The sequence below is a fragment of the Notothenia rossii genome (genome assembly GCF_949606895.1).
Source record: "Notothenia rossii genome assembly, chromosome: 11".
Classification (NCBI taxonomy): domain Eukaryota; kingdom Metazoa; phylum Chordata; class Actinopteri; order Perciformes; family Nototheniidae; genus Notothenia; species Notothenia rossii.
In genome coordinates this window covers 35001-56517 of record NC_136910.1, presented here as the reverse complement: position 1 = coordinate 56517, position 21517 = coordinate 35001, and the positions used below count along the sequence as shown (strand labels likewise).

Below are 21517 nucleotides of genomic sequence, written 5' to 3'. Positions count from 1 at the left end.
TGCTTTTGGCAAGGCCGGATTAGTACCTCCAGGGGCCCCTGGGCACTGAGCACTCATGGGCCCCCCCAACCCACGTACCAACAAGTAACATCACGCCTACCAAATCCTACCAACATTTTGTACTGAATTCAGTCAATCTGGCATGTCAAATCGCACACCTATTTGTCAAAAGCAGGGACGCAGCCACATAGTTCAACCAAAGTAGGTGTAGCCTTTTGCCCTTTCAGTCAAACATCACAAAACAAAGATACAATGGATACGATCTCAAGACAGTGTATGACTCAAGAAGACCTAGGTAATATCAATCAAAACCTCAGAGCAGCACCCCACTTAATGCCAAAATATGACTGGCTGGCTGTACAAGTACACGAGGAGTTGTATTTGTCACAAACATCGAGAGTTACTAAAGTAAAATATGTCGTGAAATTGTGTGGTTGCTCAAGGGTGGGGCTGTGATTCGGCTATACACCGCCGTTGCGTTGTAATAAAGTTGAGCGCATACATAGTGAGACCTACAGTAATTTGACCCTATGGAAAAGCTGTGTCATTTATGGCGAAGAGTGAGTGTCATTTAAAACAATGTATGATGAGAGAGGTTGTGCCCGAAAAAAAGAAAAGATCTGCCATTTTTAAATCTTGTCACTGAGGGCCCTCTTTGCTCAAGGGCCCCTGGGCACTTGCCCAGGTTGCCCATATGGTTAATCCGACTTTGGCTTTTGGGGTTTTTATTGGCTGAAAAGGCGTTACACCACGCAATAAGCAGTATAAACAGGAAGTCTGGGACGGCGGTGCAGCAGGAGAGACGAACGGTGGACTCAAACCGCCCGACACAGCGCCAACCACACGTTAATTTCAACAAAGAGTGGTGGGAACCATAACCTCATCGTGGTTGAGAGGTTCCTCTACAGCAGGGGTGCCCAACCAGTCGATCGCAAGATGTGTCTAAAAATAGAACAACAATATTCTGTTTTATCGTTAATGTCCTGTAACATAATCTTCCTGTGTCAGAATAATGCACTTGAACGCATCAAAGCTTTGTGATTGGCCGGCGTGACCCCATGTGTCGGGGCGTGGCTGGTGGGCAGTGGGCACTAGTTCGGTGACGTTGTCGGCAACAGGAGTGACAGTCCGCACACACACAAGACCGCAATTATGGCAGAAGCAAAAAAGCCCAAAATATATCATTTTCACTCCGAGTGGGAGGATGATTCCGGTATGTATTTTCCACCCTCCGCGGACTGGCCATCTGGAGAATCTGGAGAATCACAGAACGGGCGGTAGTCAAGGGCCGGCTCGATTCGCCGTCACCGCCCTTAATTTTTTATGCTTTTAAAAGGCATCATTGAAGCTGCATCGACAGAGGTGAGGTCCGCCGTTTCCGCGCAGCGAGGCTCCCCCCCAGTTGACAGTTCGCTAGCACCCAAGCCCCCCCCCCCCCAAACTCTCTATTGGGACTGGTAGATCTCGGCAGACTGGCAACTTTAAAAGTAGCTATTGGTTAAAAAAAGGTTGGGCACCCCTGCTCTACAGGAACCATCACCTCATCGTGGAGAGGTTCCTGAATCTACAGCAGCGGTTCCCAACCTTTTTCAACTCAGGGCCCACTTAAGAATTTAAAAAAATGTGCGGCCCACAGTCAACCATAATAATATGGAGGCTATATAACGTTCTGATTGATTGATTCAGAACATGTGGCACGTTGTAAATCCAGTAGAACAGACCACTGTCAAGGACTGTAATGACCGTTGCTAAGGGGCATCAAAAAAGAGAACGGAAAAGAGGTTAAAAAAATAAAAAAATCTCAATAATGAAATGTTTCCACACAAATCATAATGTTTTGCAAATTATTTGGCAGCAAATATTGAATTTACATTTACACCCTTTAATATTGTATTCGGGCTTTTAGATGAAGAACGCACACAGTTAATAAATACAACTATTCTTCTGGCTAAAATACATGTTTAAAAGTCATTCAAGGAGTAATCTTAATTGAAGGTGTTTGAAGAGTAGGTTAATAGTGGCTCAACACGCCATGAAATGGGAAATAATGAGCTCTAACGTAGAGTGGGATTAAAGGAACAATAAATATGCCATGTTGTGTTTTTGGTGGTTTTTGGTTGTCAACCTATTTTTGTTTGTGAAATGTTGAAGTGCTGACTGTAGCTCTATTTCTTCTGTTTTTGTTTTGTTTTCGTTTGAGATGGAAATCTCCTCTCCTATATGTTATTATTATGTCCATGTTTCTGTCTTTAGCCTGTACAACATTTTTTTTTAAATTAATTAAAAAAAATTGGCGGACAGGTTAGGAACCGCTGCCAGCAGTGGTTCTCAAATGGGCGTACTCGGACCCCTAGGGGTACATTGGAGTGATGCAGGGGGTACGTGAGATTTATTTTATGTTAATGAAAAAAAGAATAATGCATTTAAACAAACTACTAATACTAGATGAACTACTTTCTTCAAAGGTTTACAGTAATTCTGGATAATAAAATGGGAAAAATAAACGGGGTGCTCTCTTTTCCTCTCCCACTCCCGTCAGTCTCGTGCAGCTCGCTGAACCTGTAATAAGTGACCCGACAGTAAAGAATAAATATATTTATAACTAGTTTAGCTAGTTCCAGAGTAGATACACTAGCTAAGTGTGTTAGGTCTAACTCTTAGTCTATTTTGCTCGGCTCAACGGTCCGTCACAGCGGCGGAGCTGTGATAATGCAGAGCTGCGTCTTCTCCGTCAGCAGCAGCTGATCTGATCTCTGTAATAACTGCAGGTGCCTCCCTGTCAGAATGACAAAGGTCCTCAGTGAAGCTCAAGCCCATGTTTCTCACTACATTGTAAGTACAACTTATTAAAAAGATCAGTTCAATGCAACTAATGTATTCTTAGTGTTATTGCATGATGTTAAAATTAGTTTGCCATGAATTTAGTGATGGATTGTAAACATTTGAAATGTAGCATTTAAGAGTTTCTCAGCTACAAGGTTGTTGTTTTAATAAATCAGACACTGATGGTGCAGCGCTGTACTGTACCTCTTTATATAGGCTTTTTTTCCCTAACCATTTTTTTTGCGCTGATCAGAGGGTACTTGGCTGAATCTTTTTTCAAAGGGGTACATTATTGAAAAAAGTTTGAGAACCACTGCTCTACAGGAACCACCACCCCATCGTGATGGACAGGTTATGAACCTGGGTTCTGTGTTCGTCACTGACGAGGGGCCAGAATAAGGGCCGTTGCGATGGGAGTGCGGTTGTGGGTTTGATCCCAGCCCGTCAACATGTGGAAGTACAGTCCATTTAACATGTTTACTGTTGTGGTCGGTTCATCCTCTATAGAAAAAACATGTATTATTATTATTATCGTTGTTATCTTTGTTATTGTTGTTGTTGTTGTTGTTGTTGTTGTTGTTGTTGAATGTCCTCATAAAGATGAACAGTAGCTTCCTGTTTCCTGTCCAGCTGTGAGAGTCATCACAGTCTGTACCAGTCTGTGACTCTGTTCATTGTGCTTTACCAGTGTGTGTGCGTGTGTGTGTGTGTGTGTGTGTGTGTGTGTGTGTGTGTGTGTGTGTGTGTGTGTGTGTGTGTGTGTGTGTGTGTGTGTGGCCTAGCATTACTATACTTGTGGGTAGGCCTGTCGCGATAATCGATAAATTGATCGTACGATAAATAATAATGGACTCGATAACTTTTCTGAGCTCGATAAATGGTCGTTTACAATTCACAAAGATGTGAGCAGCATTTTAGCCTGGAGCGCTGTGGCTGCCAGGCGCGCTGTGAGGGGCGGGGCTGACACACAGCCAGGTCAGGACACTCCGCGTGCACGTGCAGCAGTGTAGCAGCCAAATTAATAATATAGCGTCAAGCGGGAGACAACGTGTGACTTACTCGCGGGGAATTTAAAGTGAAATGGAATTGGTTACAAAACCTAACGACACATCTCGATTCTCCGGTGTGGCAGTATTTTGGATTCAAACCAAATCAACGAGGCGAACCTACGGACTTGAATCAGCCGTGCGGTGAGTCGCATTGGTTTAAAAAAGGTAGCGACAAAAGCAGGCAATACCACGCATTTTAAACAACCTAAAACACAACCACTCCATTCCGTTTTTCCAGCTGGGAGCAAACACGGCAGCTGGAGATGGAGAGCCCCCGCCCCACAATGCAAACATGTTGGTGTTCCTTCATCGAAAACTTAGAAAAACAGATTTGGATATGGCCTGTTGAGACATCTGGGTCTTTGACAGTGAACTGTTCACTTGACTGTTGTTTTAAGGATTTTTATTTTGCTTGTGAGATAATGTGTGCTCATTTATTTATTTATTTATTTATTTATATATATATATATATGAGAGAGAGCTCTGTTTTCCAGCCTGACTCTATTTAATTTATTGTTTTGGTTGTGTGCTATTTAATTTATTTATTATAATTTAATTAATTTGTTTTATTTATTAATTTATATATTTTAATATTATTTCACATTTCATTTGCAATGTTGAATGTTCAATAAAAAGTTATGTTTGAAAGGATGTACTTGAATTATTATTATATATTATCATTATGTCTAAAATGGTCTTAAAACGGTGCCGACAATATTATCGTTTATCGCAATAATTTCCAGAAAAATGTATCGTCCAACACAATTAATTATCGTGACAGGCCTACTTGTGGGGACTTAAATATGTTTACACAGTCACGTGTGGTGACTCGCTTCCCTTATGTGGAGAAAATGGAGGTCCCCATAAGGGGAATCATTAATTTTAGGGTGAACACTTGGTTAGGTTTGAGGTTAGGTTAAGGCTAAGGGTTAGGGTTAGGCATGTGTTGGTTATGGTTAAGGTTAGGATAAGTCTCCAGGAAATGCATGTAAGTCAATGTAATGTCCCCTGATGTGATGAATACATGGAATGTGTGTGTGTGTGTGTGTGTGTGTGTGTGTGTGTGTGTGTGTGTGTGTGTGTGTGTGTGTGTGTGTGTGTGTGTGTGTGTGTGTGTGTGTGTGTTAGGGGTTTCACAACTACCAATATTTACTAGTCGACTAGTTTTTCAAAATAGTAGTCGACTAGTCGACTAGTCGTTACGTCATAATGAAAACACACAAAGAGAGGTTTACAACTGTATTTTCTATTGGAACTCATACAGTAACATTAAACACTGCATCTTAATCAGGTTACATGGCTGAGTAAATAACAAACACTGGACTCACCAAAATCGACAGCAAAAAACTCTTTTTTACATAAATGCCACATAAATCCAGTGCGCAACACTTTATTCGCTGTCCTCCACGATAACGTCCACCTTTCCATATTTTTGGTTTGAACACCAACGCATCGACATGTGAGGGAAGGAGGCTTGACCGCTTTCGGGTGACAGTGTTGCCTGCCAGGGAAAAAACCCTCTCACTCGGGGTGCTTGTGGCTGGAATAGCCAGGTAGCTCCTCGAAAGCGGGGGAAGCAGTGCACGTTTTCTGCCCACCACTCCAGTGGATTATCCATTGTGGGGATATGCGGTGTCCGCTGGCAGTAATCCCGTAGCTCATCATCCGCATCACTGTTGACCCATGTTTTCTTGCTGTTCGTTTGCCTCTGTTCAGTGCTGACGCCGGTCCGTTGCTCACTGGTGCTAGCATTACTGCTAGTGCTAGCTGTCGGCAGCGGGTGTTTCATCTTCAGATGGTTGCGCATAGCAGATGCATTTGTATTGTACTTCAGTACAGCTGTACACAACTGACACTTCACTGTGGAGTTGGTTACATCTTCGTTGAAGTACTGCCATACATAAGAATGTCGGACGTGTTTTGTAGCATTTTGCAGCACCTCGTTTACCTCCATTTTTTTCCACGACTAGTCGACTAGGGCCTACAGCGCCGACTAGTGGTAAAGGTAGTCGACTAGTCGACTAGTCGATTAGTTGGTGAAACCCCTAGTGTGTTTGTGTGTGTGTGTGTGTGTGTGTGTGTCTCACCAGTCTCCTGATCTCTCTCTCACACTCCCTCTTGGTTCGGTTCAGCTCCTCCTGGTGTTGGTGATGAGCTGATCTGAGCTCTGCTGCTCTGGTCTGTCCCGCCTGTTGAGCCGAGCTCAGAGCTTCCTCTGCGCTCCTCTTAGCTCCCCTCAGGTCCTGGATCTCCTGATGGAGGCGACATCGCTCCGAGTCCCAGATCCTCCTGGACTCCTCCGCCTCCAGGAGGGGGGGCCTCACCTGTGGGGAGTCAGAAACATGACAGAAAGACAGGTACCGGTGTCTCACCTTGTCTGTAGTCCCGTCCTTCAGAGTCAGAACCATGGCAGACAGACAGGTACCGGTGTCTCACCTTGTCTGTAGTCCCGTCCTTCAGAGTCAGAACCATGGCAGACAGACAGGTACCGGTGTCTCACCTTGTCTGTAGTCCCGTCCTTCAGAGTCAGAACCATGGCAGACAGAAAGGTACAGGTGCCTCACCTTGTCTGTAGTCCCGTCCCTCAGAGTCAGAACCATGGCACACAGACAGGTACAGGTGTCTCACCTTGTCTGTAGTCCCGTCCCTCAGAGTCAGAACCATGGCACACAGACAGGTACAGGTGTCTCACCTTGCCTGTAGTCCCGTCCCTCAGAGTCAGAACCATGGCAGACAGACAGGTACAGGTGTCTCACCTTGTCTGTAGTCCCGTCCCTCAGAGTCAGAACAATGGCAGACAGACAGGTACAGGTGTCTCACCTTGTCTGTAGTCCCGTCCCTCAGAGTCAGAACCATGGCAGACAGACAGGTACAGGTGTCTCACCTTGTCTGTAGTCCCGTCCCTCAGAGTCAGAACCATGGCAAACAGACAGGTACAGGTGTCTCACCTTGTCTGTAGTCCCGTCCCTCAGAGTCAGAACCAGCCCGTTGAGTCGTTGTATTTCTGCGTCTTTGATCTTGATGACCCTCATTAGCTCCATCTCGTGTTGCCGTAGTAACGTCTCCCGGGTGATTGACAGCTCCCTCGTCCTCTCCTCGTGCAGTTTGGTCTTCAGCTCCGTCAGAGCCAATGAGGATCGATGATGCTCCGCCTTCAGCTCCTGGCTCTTCTCCCGCTCCAGACGGCTCACCTGTGGGGGGGAGGGGTTAGTGCTGGTCATATGACCCGGGGAATTCTGGGACTTGTAGTCCTGACCTTGTTCTTCTCATGCTGGAATTCGATCTGGATGTCCATCAGTTTGGCCCTCAGCTCCTCATTGGCCACTTGGAGAGTTGCCATGGCCTCAGGCCGCTCCCCCTTCCCTCGCCCCCCCACTCCTCTCTTTGACATCACCCCCACCTGCAGGCTCCGTGCCCAACACCTGTCCGTCAACCTTAGCTATGACTACATCTGAACACACACACACACACACACACACACACACACACACACACACACACACACACACACACACACACGCACGCACACACACACACACACACACACACACACACACACACACACACACACACACACACACACGATTTAAACACAATTACACATACATTACAGTACTACAGCAGTGTGTTATTATGGTACCATGGTACAATAGCCGCATTCACACCGCAGGACTTTCCCTGGTACTTTGGTTCTTTAATTCCGTTAGTACCAATAATGTCGTGTTCACACCGCCGGGACTACTCAGTGCCGGGAACTCTTTTGGCCATTTTCAGTCCCTGCTAGAGAGGTGGTACGAACCTGGTGATAAAAAAGTGCCAATTTCTATTCTATTTCTATTGGCTGAGCGAATTGCAAACCACGCCCCGTTAGACTCTGAATTTCTTTTGTTAGGCAGCCATTTCTTTCCTCGCTACAAAACCACATCCACACCTGAGCGAGTCGTTTTTGTTGTACTTTAAAGCAGTTATGACCACACGTACTACAACACCGGAGCGGTGGAATGATGAGGAAGTGTCGGCGCTTCTGGCAATTTACTCTGAGGACGGGATGCAGCAGCTTTTACAGAAAGCAGTTCCCAACTCCAAATGTTTTGAACGATGTTTGCAAAAGCTACTTGAGCGGCGTGATGCCGTTATTGTTATGTCTTGACTGTGCAATAAAACAAACAAACTGGCGAAGCTTTATTTATTGTGTCCCACCCCAAATTTGCAGAATAGAAGAATGTGAGAGCAGACAGGTGTCGGTGGTTGAATTTATCTACAATGATGCAACCTTGTGCAGCAATGGCAGGGGCAGAAACACAAGTCTTACATAAACACAAGTCATTCATCATGTCATTTGTTTTAGATAAATAAGGGAAAAACAACAAACAACGGTTAATGTTTTTTTCCAAAATCAGCCTGAGGGGGTAATATATAATAAATACATACAGATAAAGTCCATTGTTATAATGGGGTATTTTATTTGTAAATGACCCTTATAACCCAGCCTCATGGTGCACATGATCCTTTGCTTGGACATTTTGTTGGTTTGAGTCATTTGAGCTCGGATTCTAGTAGGGACATAAAGCGTATCTTAGGAAGATATGAACTTCATCCTGGTGAAGTTGATGCTGAATTCACTATTAAGTAGATAATCATGTGACACTTTATCTTTGCACTACGGTCTGTCTGCTGAACCTAACTATTATATATATATATATATCCATGCCATATATGCCACTATACACTACAGCAGTGTGTTATTATGGTACCATGGTACTATGACACTACAGTAGTGTGTTATTATGGTACCATGGTACTATGACACTACAGCAGTGTGTTATTATGGTATCATGGTACTATGACACTACAGCAGTGTGTTATTATGGAGCCATGGTACTATGACACTACAGCAGTGTGTTATTATGGTATCATGGTACTATGACACTACAGTAGTGTGTTACAGTATTATGGTACCATGGTACTATGACACTACAGCAGTGTGTTATTATGGTATCATGGTACTATGACACTACAGTAGTGTGTTACAGTATTATGGTACCATGGTACTATGACACTACAGCGGTCTGAGAGTCAGCAGTATCCGAGGCTCTGCAGCAGAGTTCAGCTGAGAGGAAAGGTAACACACACGACATGACTGTTACCAAGGCAAAACACACATACTCATACACACTGACAGTTCATGCCAAACTGAACACCGACCCACCCCCCCCCCCCCACACACACACACACACACACACACACACACACACACACACACACACACACACACACACACACACACACACACACACACACACTCACACACACACACACACACACACACACACACACACACACACACACACACACACACACACACACACACACACACACACACACACACACACACACACACACACACACACACACACACACACACACACACACACACACACTCACACACACACACACACACACACACACACACACACACACACACACACACACACACACACCAAACACTTACCGGCCAATAGTCAGCCTGCGAATCTTCATCGCTGAGTGTGTGTGTGTGTGTCTCTATAAGTGTGTGTTTCAGTGTGTTTGTCAGTGGGTTAGCTTTCTATCCTCAGAATGCTAACCAGCTAGCTTCACTGCAGCCATCTAAGTGTGTGTGTGTGTGTGCGTTGCCAGCATCAGACTCCCTCCACCTGTCTTTATCTCTCTGTGTGTGTCTGTCTGTTAGCAGTTAGCTCTTGTCAGTGTGTGTGTGTCAGTGCATCTCTGCAGCCTCTGCTGCCGTCCTCCTCTTCCTCCTCTTCCTCCTCCCAGCATGCTTCAGGGTGACTCACAGCTGCTGTCTGTCTCCCTCTGCTGTATATCTGTGATATACACATGACCAATGATAAACACACACACACACACACACACACACACACACACACACACACACACACACACACACACACACACACACACACACACACACACACACACATACACATACACATACACATACACATTCACATACACACACACACACACACACACACACACTTAAGCAATCCCCCACGGACTAAAGCCAGATGATCACACCCTACATAACCTCATGCTCCTGGTAACCCTTTGCATAGTCTAATACTACGAGGGCTCATCACCGCACTTTACAAGCCAGAAATAATGTTTAAATGGTGGGGGAAAGTGTTTTTAAACGTCTGGAAGAGAGTTGTAGCCTGTCATTTTGCACAATATAATTTAACATGTAACCTCTCCTGGAAATGCACAGAATATGTGCATTTCCAGGAGAGGTCAATGTTAAATGATATCATGAAAAATGACAGGCTAAAACCCAGGGATACGTGTTTGAAAGGCGGGGAAAAGTTGTTTAAAATAGTCTGATACGTCCAGGGCTCATCACCGCATTTCACAAGCCAGGGAAGGTGTCTGAATCCTGGGTAAACATTGTTTAAAAAGTCTGATACCTGGCACTGTATCTGCCCCTGGGAACCTTCAAGGTTATATTCATGTTTTATTATTTATTTAATTATCACACGATCTTTACAAAAACAGTATACACAATATACATAATATACATAATAAAAACATGATTAGCGGGGGCCTGGGGACCATATTAGCCGTCTATCTTGAACAGAGCACCGGGGAAAACAGTTTGAGTCCACGGCCCCTGTCCCCTCATCAGGAGTATCAATCGGTCCTGAAGAAGAGGTATCGCTGCTCTCCGCCCCTGAGTCCTCTTCGGAGGTATCTGATGGCGGTAGACCTCCTTCTGATGATGCTGCTGCAGCTGCTGCCCTGAACATGGAGCAGATTTTCAATCCCTCCTTTATTCCAGGCGTAATACACACTATCCTTCAGCCTTGCCATGACCTGATGTGCCTCATCTCGGGAGAACTCAGGGTGGTCATGAGTTACATGACGGTCTAGTCTCTTCCCAGCATACAAACACCCTGTGATGGGACAGGGTTTGGTCCGAACATTTATTCTGCCACTGGCCATTTTAAGAATGATGCCTCTTTCCTCCAAGTTCCGCACTGCATGTTTGTGCTTAAGGTGCTTGTTCTAAGCCAGATAGCAGAGTCTGCACACCGGGCACACCGGGCCAGCCCCGCACCATTGCGGGGCTGGTGATGGCAACATTGGGTCCGATGCATCAATTCATGGTACCCCAACCATGAGAGGGTTTGGGGTGCCCCGGAACCAGGCAGTACCCCAGCAGGAAACACGTTTTATGATCAAAGGAGGAAAGAGTGATAGAACCAGGGTAAAGCAAAGAAAGTGTCCGACAATAGTGACTTGTGAGGCGGCCAGAGAGTCTGTCATCTATCGGTCCTATCCTCCAGGCAATGCGGTTACCATAACTGGGTCAAATTGACCAAAATTTAAAAAAAATAAGTTTCAATTCATCCATGGAAAAGGGCTGAAAATGAAAAAAAGTATCCAAAAATAGTGCTTCATGAGCCCGCAAGAGTCCCCTGTCAACTCCCTTTGCATTCCTCCACAGTCAGAAAAAGTCTGAGTCCAGTTTTTGGAGATCCATAGAAAAGGCGGGAAAGTGAGAAAATGTATCCAAAAATAGTATCTCATAACGCGGGTAGAGTCCGCTCAAACTCCCCTTGCATTCATCCACAGTCAGAAAAAGTCTGAATTCACTTTTTGGAGATCCATAGAAAAGGGGTGAAAGTGAGAAAATGTATCCGAAAATAGTGTGTCATAATGCTGGTAGAGTCCCCTCAAACTCCCCTTACATACCTTAGGTTGTGCGTGTTGCCATATTGACGTGACGTCCAAATGAAATACAACGGCTGCATGCGAGATGGACGGAAATAAATAAACATAAATAAAACGGCTTTCGCCAGGGCACGCTAAAAGTGATCTAGGGCGCTGCACATGGCTTTTTTACCCAGCAATAAATCTCTGAAAGGCGGGGAAAAGTTGTGTGAATCGAGTCAGAGCAAAGCAGCAGGCAGGCAGAGCGCAACAGCAGCAGCAGCAGGAAGAGAAGAGCAGGCTGCGATACCCCCCCCACAGAGCTCACCCAGAGGACAGGCAGAGCGCACCTCACTTTGTAACCGAGGAAAGGAGCAGGAATCCTGGGTACGTGAGTGTTAAAAGTGCATTAAACTGTTTTAATCCGACAGCCGCTGATGTGCACGGAAGTCTGTCCGTTTCGTTAACATTTGAATAGCCAAATGGACAAACAGGTGAAAAACAGCAGAGCCGCTGTGGTCAGGGCCTCAGACTCACAGGCACACACACATGCAGAGATACAGAACGGTGCACATGGCTTTTTTACCCAGCAATAGGTCTCTGAAAGGCGGGGAAAGTGTTCCTGCAGCCCCTCCATAACGGTAATAATGATTATAAATCATTTCCAGGGCAGACAGCGGGTTTTAAAAGTGGAAAAACTACTTTAAACCGTTTGAAATGACTCCGTGGTGCTGATGGAAAGCAGGCGGAAACCAATGGATTATTTTACCCAGGAATAAGTGTTTGCAAGGCGGGGAAAGTGTTCCTGCAGCCCATCCATAGCGGTAATAATGATTAAAAATGATTTCCAGGGCAGAAAGTGTTTTTTAAAAGTGGAAAAACTATTTTAAACCGTTTAAAAAGCACAAAGTGATTTGAGTGCAGTTCTCATGTGTCCCCACAGGAGGGCGCATCACCCCAGTGAGCACAGTGCATTAAACAGTAAAAAATACACCAAAAAAAGGCAAATCAATGGATTTAAAGTGCAGTGAACCTCCACACCACACACAGGTACAGGGCTCAACATTATAAATGGCCCGCTGGCCCGGAAGCACTATTTAGACACCCCGGGCCAGCATAATGTTCTTTCCACTTGCCTGCTCGGGCCACTAAAAATATTGTTTAAAACATTTTTTTCCTGTGGTATTGGTAGTTAGACTAGCAATTTTATTAAATTGTTTCGTTTATTAACGCTATAACATAGCGTTTTGTGAATCGCTTGTCGTTGTTGGGTGAAAAGCAAACAGCTGTTTGCAGCGGAGCGCAGCGCGAGCAGGCTCCCGTGAGCGGGAGCGTGCTCCTTCACTACAGACTATCGCACCAGCGGTAACCGGCCAAGCGCCGGGCAAAAAACTATCTTAAAATAAAAGAAAGTCACCGGAAGAGTTAAAGGAGAGTGACAGGTAGCATGAGAAGAAGAGGGAGAGAAAGTTTCAGCCAGCTTGATCGATGGAGTTGGCTTCTAGTGGTGCAGTGACGCATCCTAAAACCCTTTTATAATCTATCGATTAGATTTATGATTAGAAAATTATAAAAGTAGGGTAGACATGTGGAGATTATCCGGCTGAACAAAACGTGCATTTATTAAACAGTTTTGTTTTCCACAGACCTTATTTCCAGCTATTTTCCAAAACCCTGTGGAGAAATCCCATTGCTTTTTTGTCGAGGGAACCAGCAGCTTACTTCCTGGTTTTAGGACGCGTCACTGCACCTCTCAATATGATGCCAATATAAACAAGGTCTTCTGTCGGCTCTGTACATCAATGCCGAACTATGCTGACAAGAAAGTGAGGAGAAGAAAATATAAAGGTATTGGCTTTAGGGAAATGTCCCAGCAGTTTAGGAGAATGAAGGTTCTAATCTAATCTACTACATATACATTACATTTCTAACTCCTATGACAGGAAGGCAGAAAGTGCATTATACAAATAATAATACTCATAATAATAGCAGACATTTTTTAACAATGACCACAATATCATTATTTTAATAAACCAAATATGAACAATTGAGGAAAATGAGGAAGAACTGATTATTCAAATGTTGTAGTACAAGTAGTAATGTTGTTAGTGCATAAATTACTATGGCAACAAATGTGTTAATTTTCTTCATTATTAGTCGATTTCTTTTGGACGAATGCTCCGGGCCAGTGGTTACAATGGTGGGGCCAGTGATAATACAATTCCACCGGCCCGGAGCATTCGTCCAAAAACAATCGACTAATAATGAAGAAAATTAACACATTACCCTTAATGTCTACCCCTGAGGTACATTCCTACATCCCCACCATAGTCACAACGGTGATTTAAACTAGTTTCTGCGGGGAAAAGCACGCGAAAGCCACCTCTCTTTGGCCGCTCACAGACCACAGAAGGACGGACTAAGCAGCTCCATTATGGCTTCCTAACACGGGCAAACTGGTTTTTTCACACCTCCAGGACACAGACCGCGAAAGCCACCTCTCTTTGGCACCTCACAGAGCCCCAAAGGACGGCCTAATGACCTCCAGCATCTCTCCCTCACATGGAGCTCAGGTTATTTCATACCTCCAGGATAAGGACCGGGAAAACCACCTCTCTGTAGCCCCTCACAGAGCCCCAAAGGACAGACTAAGGACCTCCGGCAACAGTGGCACTTCCATAACCTCGCGCACCATAAGACCCCGGGCCCCCACAGTTAAGCACTCCCCCACGGACTAAACCCAGAGGATCACACCCTCCAGAAACTTGTGTCCCTGGTAACCCTTAAAGGGGGGAGGATTTTGTGGTGTTTTATCGTCCGCCCTCAAGCATCCTGCAGCGGACATGTGACAACCAGAAATGTAGACACACGTATAGGTGACAAGTGGTACGTTTGCATGCAATTCATTCATTGCTGTTTTTTTTCAGAGGATGTGTGCTTAAGTTTGGATACCTGGGCCCTCACGGTACGCATGGAGGTGCCAGCACTTTGACAGAGTCCCAGAGAGAAAAACAGAAGGTAGACAGCACCTCAACGGTCAACAAATGCACCAGTGCTGATGGAAAGCATCTATGCTGGTGCCCCTGGGAACCACAGAGTGGGCTAAAATATAGTTTTTACCAAGAGCCTCCGCTCTGACTTTGTGGGTGCATTTTGAAAAGAAGAAACGGTATTTAATTATAACAATATATTTATTTTCAATTGCACAAGAACATGTATACATGTATGCACATTTACAGTGAGTCTTTAGCGAATTTGCTTCTGGACAGTCTTCGATAAGCAAGTAGACTCTAAGGGATTGTCACTGTCATTGTCAGCAGAATCGAGGTTCTTTCTCCTGTTTATTCGCCCGCTCCAGCAGCCCAGCCCGGAACTATGCATCGGCTCCATCCTCCGAGGGATCACTGGTGTTATCTTGGTAAACCAGAATTAATTCATCTTCGCTGCTGCTGAACTCGGGACAATGGGCTGGAGCTCGCCCTGCTCGAACGGAGGATGTCTTTCGCTTTGCCTTTCGCTCTGGCCCTGGGGCAGCGGAGAGACCTGCTGCTTCAGGCTCCATCCCGGCCTCGGCTTGTGCATCCATTGTCGCCTGTGCAAACGACTGCTGAAACATGTATCGAATGCCCAAGGCCTCTTTAACACCGGGGTTGCTGGCGTAGTACCGGTTAGCAGTCCTTAAGTCGTGGCACATAAACCGTGACAGCACCTCACGATTGGATGGGTCCTGGTATCTCTTCACCTGGAAAGATACGGATAATTAGTAAAACTGGAATTGGTAACAGTTAAATGTGCAGTCATTACCAAACTCAGTGTCTGCCAGGGCAGTGCGGAGCAGGGTGTGGGAAATGGAACCCTGAAGCCCAACATCAGTCCATGCAAGGTTGAGAAACATGTGGAGGTTCTTTGAGGGGCCGCCCCCCGCCGTGTAGAGGAAGTAGCGATTCTGTTGCCCAACCAACGTCTTTTTGATTTGCATCCATCGCTGGACCCAGCCAAATTCCTCTGCGCTTCTCCATAGGTTTTGGTGGTCTTGTGTGCCTTCACAGGGATGACATAACCGTGCTTGGTGCCCCTGTCTTCTGCATCATTCACCTCTGAATTAGTCATGTTTGCGAAGACTCCTGCACGGTGACCATAGAGCAGGGACCAATGGAGTGAGAAATAGCCGTATAAGAGGTAGCAGGCTTCTACAGAGGGGGAACGCTCCATTCGATCCAATAGTTCCGGGATGCGCTTGACAGAGGCAGAAAGACACTTTTCAAGATCACCGTAGCCAGGCAGGCTGTCCAGCTTACGCCTCTTCACTTTGAACTGGTGCACTGTGACATCCCTGTGCAGATGGTCCAGGCAACCTTACAACTCCCGCTTTATGGTCTTCATGTCAGACACACTGAGCCTGTTTGTTTTCACATGCGAGTCCATCAAGTACCGGATAAACTGCATTATATTTTTTATATAAAAGGCAACAGTCATGATGGCAAGGTTGGAGTTTTCTCTCAGGTCATGTGGCCAGGCACGGATCTTTGAAGTGTCGTTCAGGAACAGCCAGTCTGACAGACGGGGGAGAGTCTCGCCCCATAAATAGCAGAAAGTTCTTGACCCGGCTCACCTTAGACCGCACATCTTCGGACAACTTTTTGTCTGGATCGACCCCCGCATTGTAGTACCGGTACTCTGTCATTACCGCCTCCATGCTGGGTGGAAGTGTGATGTACCGCATTGTATTCGCACGGCCACTACCAGAGGGCCTGGAAGGTGTGGGTGACGCTTTCCCAGCCACAGGGACCACTGCCCGTCTAGCGCACCGAGCTTCGGTGTTCCTGAGCAATACAGGGGTATGGAACGATGGCAATGTCCTGCTGGTGGAGGACGATTGATCACTGACAATGGCTGCAGCATTTAAAATGCTACTGTGTAGGTGGGTGACCCTGACCGTGTGCTGTGTCACTGGAGTCGTAATGCCGGAGATAGTTGGGATGGTGGGTTGCTTTTGACCCATAAGGAGCTCCGTGAGCTCAATTGCCTTCTCCGGCTCATTCACGTCAGTCATGGCCCGATCATCAGAGTCCTCACAGTCCTCACAGTCCCCATGCAGCTCATCACAATGTCTGGTTCCCACACCACCACGACCCTCATCACGGCCCGTCTTAGAGCCATGCTCATGCGATGTGTTTTTCTGCTTGTATTTGCACTTCACCCCATAGGACCTCGGCATGGTTGCTTGCCGCCGAGACAAGTCTACTTGGTTCACACTGGGGGGGGGCAGACATCGGTCTCCTTAATCCTTTGCCCCTAGACTCCTCATCGCCAATGTATTTCGATTGAGGCCTGCCGCGTTCAACCAAGGGGGGGGGTATCTGCCAGAGGAAGCTGGCCTTGCTGGCTGCTGGATCATAATGCTTTCAGCCGGTGGAGTCGCTGACGAGCTACGGAGGTCCCTCTTGGTACTGGAAGCCTTCAACTGCTTTAGCTTATTTCGTAGAAAACACACCTCCTTATTGAGGGCCTCTTTTTGAGCCTTCAGTGCAACGTTAGGGCTAGGGAATGCTCCGGTTTTTGGACAAAATTAACATGGGATCACTCCGGTCAATGTACGTACTTTGTCTCACTGGAATATTAATGGCCAGATTGAATACAACATCGACCCAATTTCTCCGGTCAATGACAGGAGTGTTTTGAAAGTGACAAAACACTGTTCCACACATTTAAAAACACTTAATCAATGTTTACCCAGGATCCATGCACCTTCCCTGGCTTGTAAAATGTGGTGATGCGCCCTGGAGGTATCCTACTATTTAAAACATGTATACACTCATGTACATCATTCGTAGGATTCCCTAACACAATGCACACAGTCTGGAGCTCACTGGGGTCCTGCATGATGCTTTAATCGGGCTTGTCCATCAGTTTGTTAACGAAACGGACAGAGCCGACGTTTTCCCCCTAAAAGTGATGTTTAATCGTGGCCTTTGCGTTTAAATGATGGATGTTATCATTCACATGGCCCCCTAACACAATGCACACAGCTTGGAGCAGCGACTCGGCCGTTTTCACCCGCTTGTCCATTTGCCTATCAGTTTGTTAACGAAACGGACGCATTTCCGTCCATTTGCCTATCAGTTTGTTAACGAAACGGACAGAGCCGGCGTTTTCCCCCTAAAAGTAATGTTTAATGGTGGCCTTTGCGTTTAAATGATGGGTGCTATCACTCACATGGTCCCTTAACACAATGCACATAGTCTGGAGCTCACTGGGGTCCTGCATGATGCTTTAATCAGGCTTGTCCATCAGTTTGTTAACGAAACGGACGGACCCACCGTTTTCCCCCTAAAAATGATTTTTAATCGTGGCCTTTGCGTTCAAATGATGTATGTTATCATTCACATGGCCCCCTAACACAATGCACATAGTCTGGAGCTCACTGGGGTCCTGCATATGCTTTTATCAGGCGCTTTAACACTTTTTCCCACGAAAATGATTTTTAATCATTTTTTTGGGGCTATATAAATCAAATTCCGGGTAATGCGGAGCGCAATTGTACCTTTTACTATTTTAATGTATTTGCATTATATATCTTTGGGCTATAAAAGTGACATATTTGGATGACTTTGTCAGTTTATGGAGCTTATCCCACAAATCCTGGAGGTTCCAGGCTGAATTTGGGAGCTCATAGGCGGCCTGCCATAGGCCCCCACCCGTAGAAAGAAAAACAAATAAAAGAAAACGGTCAATTATATCTTAAAATAATCAAAAATGAAGTTTTTTTTTTTTGCCAACGGAGATGGGGCTCCGAGATGCTCAACCCTTCGGCGCTTCGGGCCGAAGCCCCGAACACTTTTCCACCCCCCCTTTGCAATTTACAACGGAGAGGGGAATCCAACCTTCCCCTACTCCGTCCGAAAAATCCGTTCATCTTTTTCAAGCTACCTTCTGCACGAAATCGGAAACCCGGTTTTTGAGAGGACTCAGAAAAAAACGGCTGTGTAACTTCATGGAGGAATTCATCCGCTCCATGTGCACTCTGGCTCGGATACATTTTGTTGCCCGGAGACTCCCCAGCATGGTTCTTCCCAAACTGGTCTCTGGAGGAATGCAGGCGTTGTCAAGGAATTATGAGACACAATTTTCAGATACATTTCAACACTTTTAACCGTTTTCTACGGTTCTCCAAAAAGTAAAGTCTTACTTTGTGACAGTGGAGGAATGCAAGGCGAGTTTTCAGGAAACTGTAGCCGCATTATGAGCAGTATTTTCGGACACATTCTTTTTGTACATACACCCCAACTGCATTCTGGCTTGCATACCGCTTGTGGAGCAACCACACTCTGTCATGGTTGCAAACTTTGAGTTTCCCGGACACATTTGTTGCCTCGGAGACCCCCCAGCATGGTTCTTAACAAACTTTAAGTTTTTTAAATGACCTCTGGAGGAATGCAAGGGGAGTTTGATGGGACTCTACCTGCATTATGAGGCACTATTTTGGGATACATCTTAACACTTTTAGCCCTTTTTTATGGTTCTCCAAAAAGTTGAATTAGACTTTTTCTGAGTCTGGAGGAATGCAAGGGGAGTTGGCAGGGGACTCTACCCGCATTATGAGGCACTATTTTGGGATACATTTTTTCATTTTCACCCTTTTTCTATGGATCTCCAAAAAGTTGACTTAGACTTTTTCTGAGTCTGGAGGAATGCAAGGGGAGTTGGCAGGGGACTCTACCCGCATTATGAGGCACTATTTTGGGATACATTTTTTCATTTTCACCCATTTTCTATGGTTCTCCAAAAAGTTGACTTAGACTTTTTCTGAGTTTGGAGGAATGCAAGGGGAGTTGGCAGGGGACTCTACCCGCATTATGAGGCACTATTTTGGGATACATTTTTTCATTATCACCCATTTTCTATGGTTCTCCAAAAAGTTGACTTAGACTTTTTCTGAGTCTGGAGGAATGCAAGGGGAGTTGGCAGGGGACTCTACCCGCATTACGAGGCACTATTTTGGGATACATTTGTTCATTTTCACCCATTTTCTATGGTTCTCCAAAAAGTTGACTTAGACTTTTTCCGAGTCTAGAGGAATGCAAGGGGAGTTGGCAGGGGACTCTACCCGCATTATGAGGCACTATTTTGGGATACATTTGTTCATTTTCACCCTTTTTTATGGATGTCACAGATCGAATGGCAAACACGACCCGCCATCGGAGGGCCTCTGCCGGCCCGGCCTCATGCCGGTGCTCTGGCGGTCGGTTCCTCCGAACTGCGGCTTCGACTCTAATGGCCGGGAGGGACGAGGGAACCGTCAGGAGGGTCTGCTGGAGGATCCTGCTGGAGGATCCTGCTTGGAGTCCTGCGTTTCACCGGGACCTGGCTCAAAAAACTCGAAACCCTGACTCCAGTGTGGTGTGGCGGCCGTGCGCCTCCAAGTACCTGACTCCCCTGCCTCCTCCGTGTGCTGCGTGGGCTGCGTGGGAGTAACCCTGCGTGTCCGTTACCCTGCGTGTCTCTTACCTCCCGGGCCGACCGATATGAAGCGTTTCCAAGACGAACCGTCTGACTCAGGGGTCCCACCACGGGTTGCGTAGCGGGGTGGAAGTTCCACCTCCCCACTTCGCCGCGACAACAATTTTAATTGTTGGAATTGAGAGTAAAATAGCCTTTTATGGAGAAGTATTTTAAGATTAGGCAAAAGGCCAGAGTGGTTAGGATTAGTGGTCAAACTGAGGGAAAGATGGTCCATAAAAAAATGGATATAGAACTGAATTTAGGATTAGGCATCTAAGCCTGACTGGTTAAGTTTAGAAGCCAGATTAAGGTCAGGTGTCAGATCCATTAATTAATCAAAAGGAGTATTATCTTTTGAATAAAATGATCCGAAAATTGTTTTTATCTGCAAGTTGCTACCCCCCTAAATTAGTGGTGTGGAGTGGTTCGCATACCTCTATTGTCAGTCAGCCATCCACTCGTGGTCTCCTGCCTCCATCTAATGGCGACAGAGGGTAGTGCGAGTACACCTTTTTCACCTGATCTGCTCAGTAATATAGAACAATTGTTAAAAATACAAGAGGGATTAAAATAAACACTGAAAGATGGGAGAGTTTTCTAAGGTTAGACTTGTAAAGGAGAAGAGTACATTATTGGTAGTATTTAGTAGTTTAAATTGAAAGACAGATAGTCTTTTAGTCAGAGAGAAACCACACCATTGATTAAACTGATCCGTTTTGTAACATATGAATAATATAAAAAAATCAGGATTATCTGAAGATCCAGTTGCCATGATTTGTCCATCAACCAGCAGAGAGAGTATAATGTGCTTGGAGGAAGAGGCAAGGGAGCCACAGTGACAGGTAGTCAGTAGCTGTTTGTTCTCAAAAATAGAGGTTTTTGGGGAACAAAATAGTCCTTTATAATTGTTGTTTTGAACACATCCTCAGTGATGGACCCAGAGATCATCGAGTGTTTCGGCCATTATCACCAGACACTCTCACTCCAGGGTGGCCCCACCGGGGATGATCAAATCCCCTATGTTGTGTTGTTTTCTAAATGCTCCCAACTTGGGGAAAAGGACGGGTAGGTAGGTCAGGTCAGTGAGCTTTAAGGTGGACCCACACACACACACACACACACACACACACACACACACACACACACACACACACACACACACACACACACACACACACACACACACACACACACACACACACACACACACACACACACACACACACACACACACACACACACAGTGAGCTCTGCAGGTGTGTGTAGTGTTAGTGGTTCTAAAGGGTTCTCCTCTCACCTGGTTACAGATCAGCTCTCACTTCTTGTCGCTGTCGTAGGACCGGAGCAGACGCACTTTATCAGGAGGGAGGTTCATGGAGTTCTGGAGGAAGGAAGCATCTGTACTGTAAATATATATATATATATATTTG

General features: G+C 45.8%; 3 protein-coding genes across 10 annotated transcripts in view; all 3 read right to left on the bottom strand.

The window, feature by feature from the left end:
- jakmip3 (Janus kinase and microtubule interacting protein 3) overlaps positions 1-9688 on the bottom strand; it is a 36478-nt gene extending 26790 nt beyond the window's left edge. For all 6 annotated transcript variants that reach the window (XM_079660286.1, XM_079660287.1, XM_079660288.1 and 3 more), the window contains exons 1-4: positions 9385-9688; positions 7129-7323; positions 6821-7063; positions 5960-6196 (exon numbers count right to left, since the gene is read on the bottom strand). In XM_079660286.1, the coding sequence (XP_079516412.1) occupies positions 5960-6196; positions 6821-7063; positions 7129-7263 (615 nt within the window). In that variant the 5' untranslated portion in view covers positions 7264-7323; positions 9385-9688. The remainder of the gene's footprint in view (positions 1-5959; positions 6197-6820; positions 7064-7128; positions 7324-9384) is intronic.
- Positions 9689-14769: 5081 nt separating this feature from the next.
- Positions 14770-17349, bottom strand: LOC307023476 (uncharacterized protein). 2 transcript variants are annotated; one of them, XR_013803715.1, is made up of 2 exons: positions 15395-17349; positions 14770-15327 (listed from the first exon to the last, which is right to left on the bottom strand). XR_013803715.1 is itself a non-coding variant. In XM_079656771.1 (2 exons), the coding sequence occupies exons 1-2, from the start codon at positions 15795-15797 to the stop codon at positions 14959-14961; spliced, it is 777 nt and encodes a 258-aa protein (XP_079512897.1). In that variant the 5' UTR covers positions 15798-17349; the 3' UTR covers positions 14770-14958. The 2 variants fall into 2 exon arrangements, 1 of the variants encoding a protein (XP_079512897.1); XM_079656771.1 differs by having other exon boundaries at positions 15390-17349.
- Positions 17350-20871: 3522 nt separating this feature from the next.
- The window catches only part of LOC307023477 (formin-like protein 2), a 2206-nt gene continuing 1560 nt past the window's right edge, over positions 20872-21517 (bottom strand). For both annotated transcript variants that reach the window (XR_013803716.1, XM_079656772.1), the window contains one exon: positions 20872-21468. Coding sequence is in view for 1 of the 2 variants with exons in the window: in XM_079656772.1 (XP_079512898.1) it covers positions 21403-21468 (66 nt within the window). In the remaining variant the exon portion in view is untranslated. The remainder of the gene's footprint in view (positions 21469-21517) is intronic.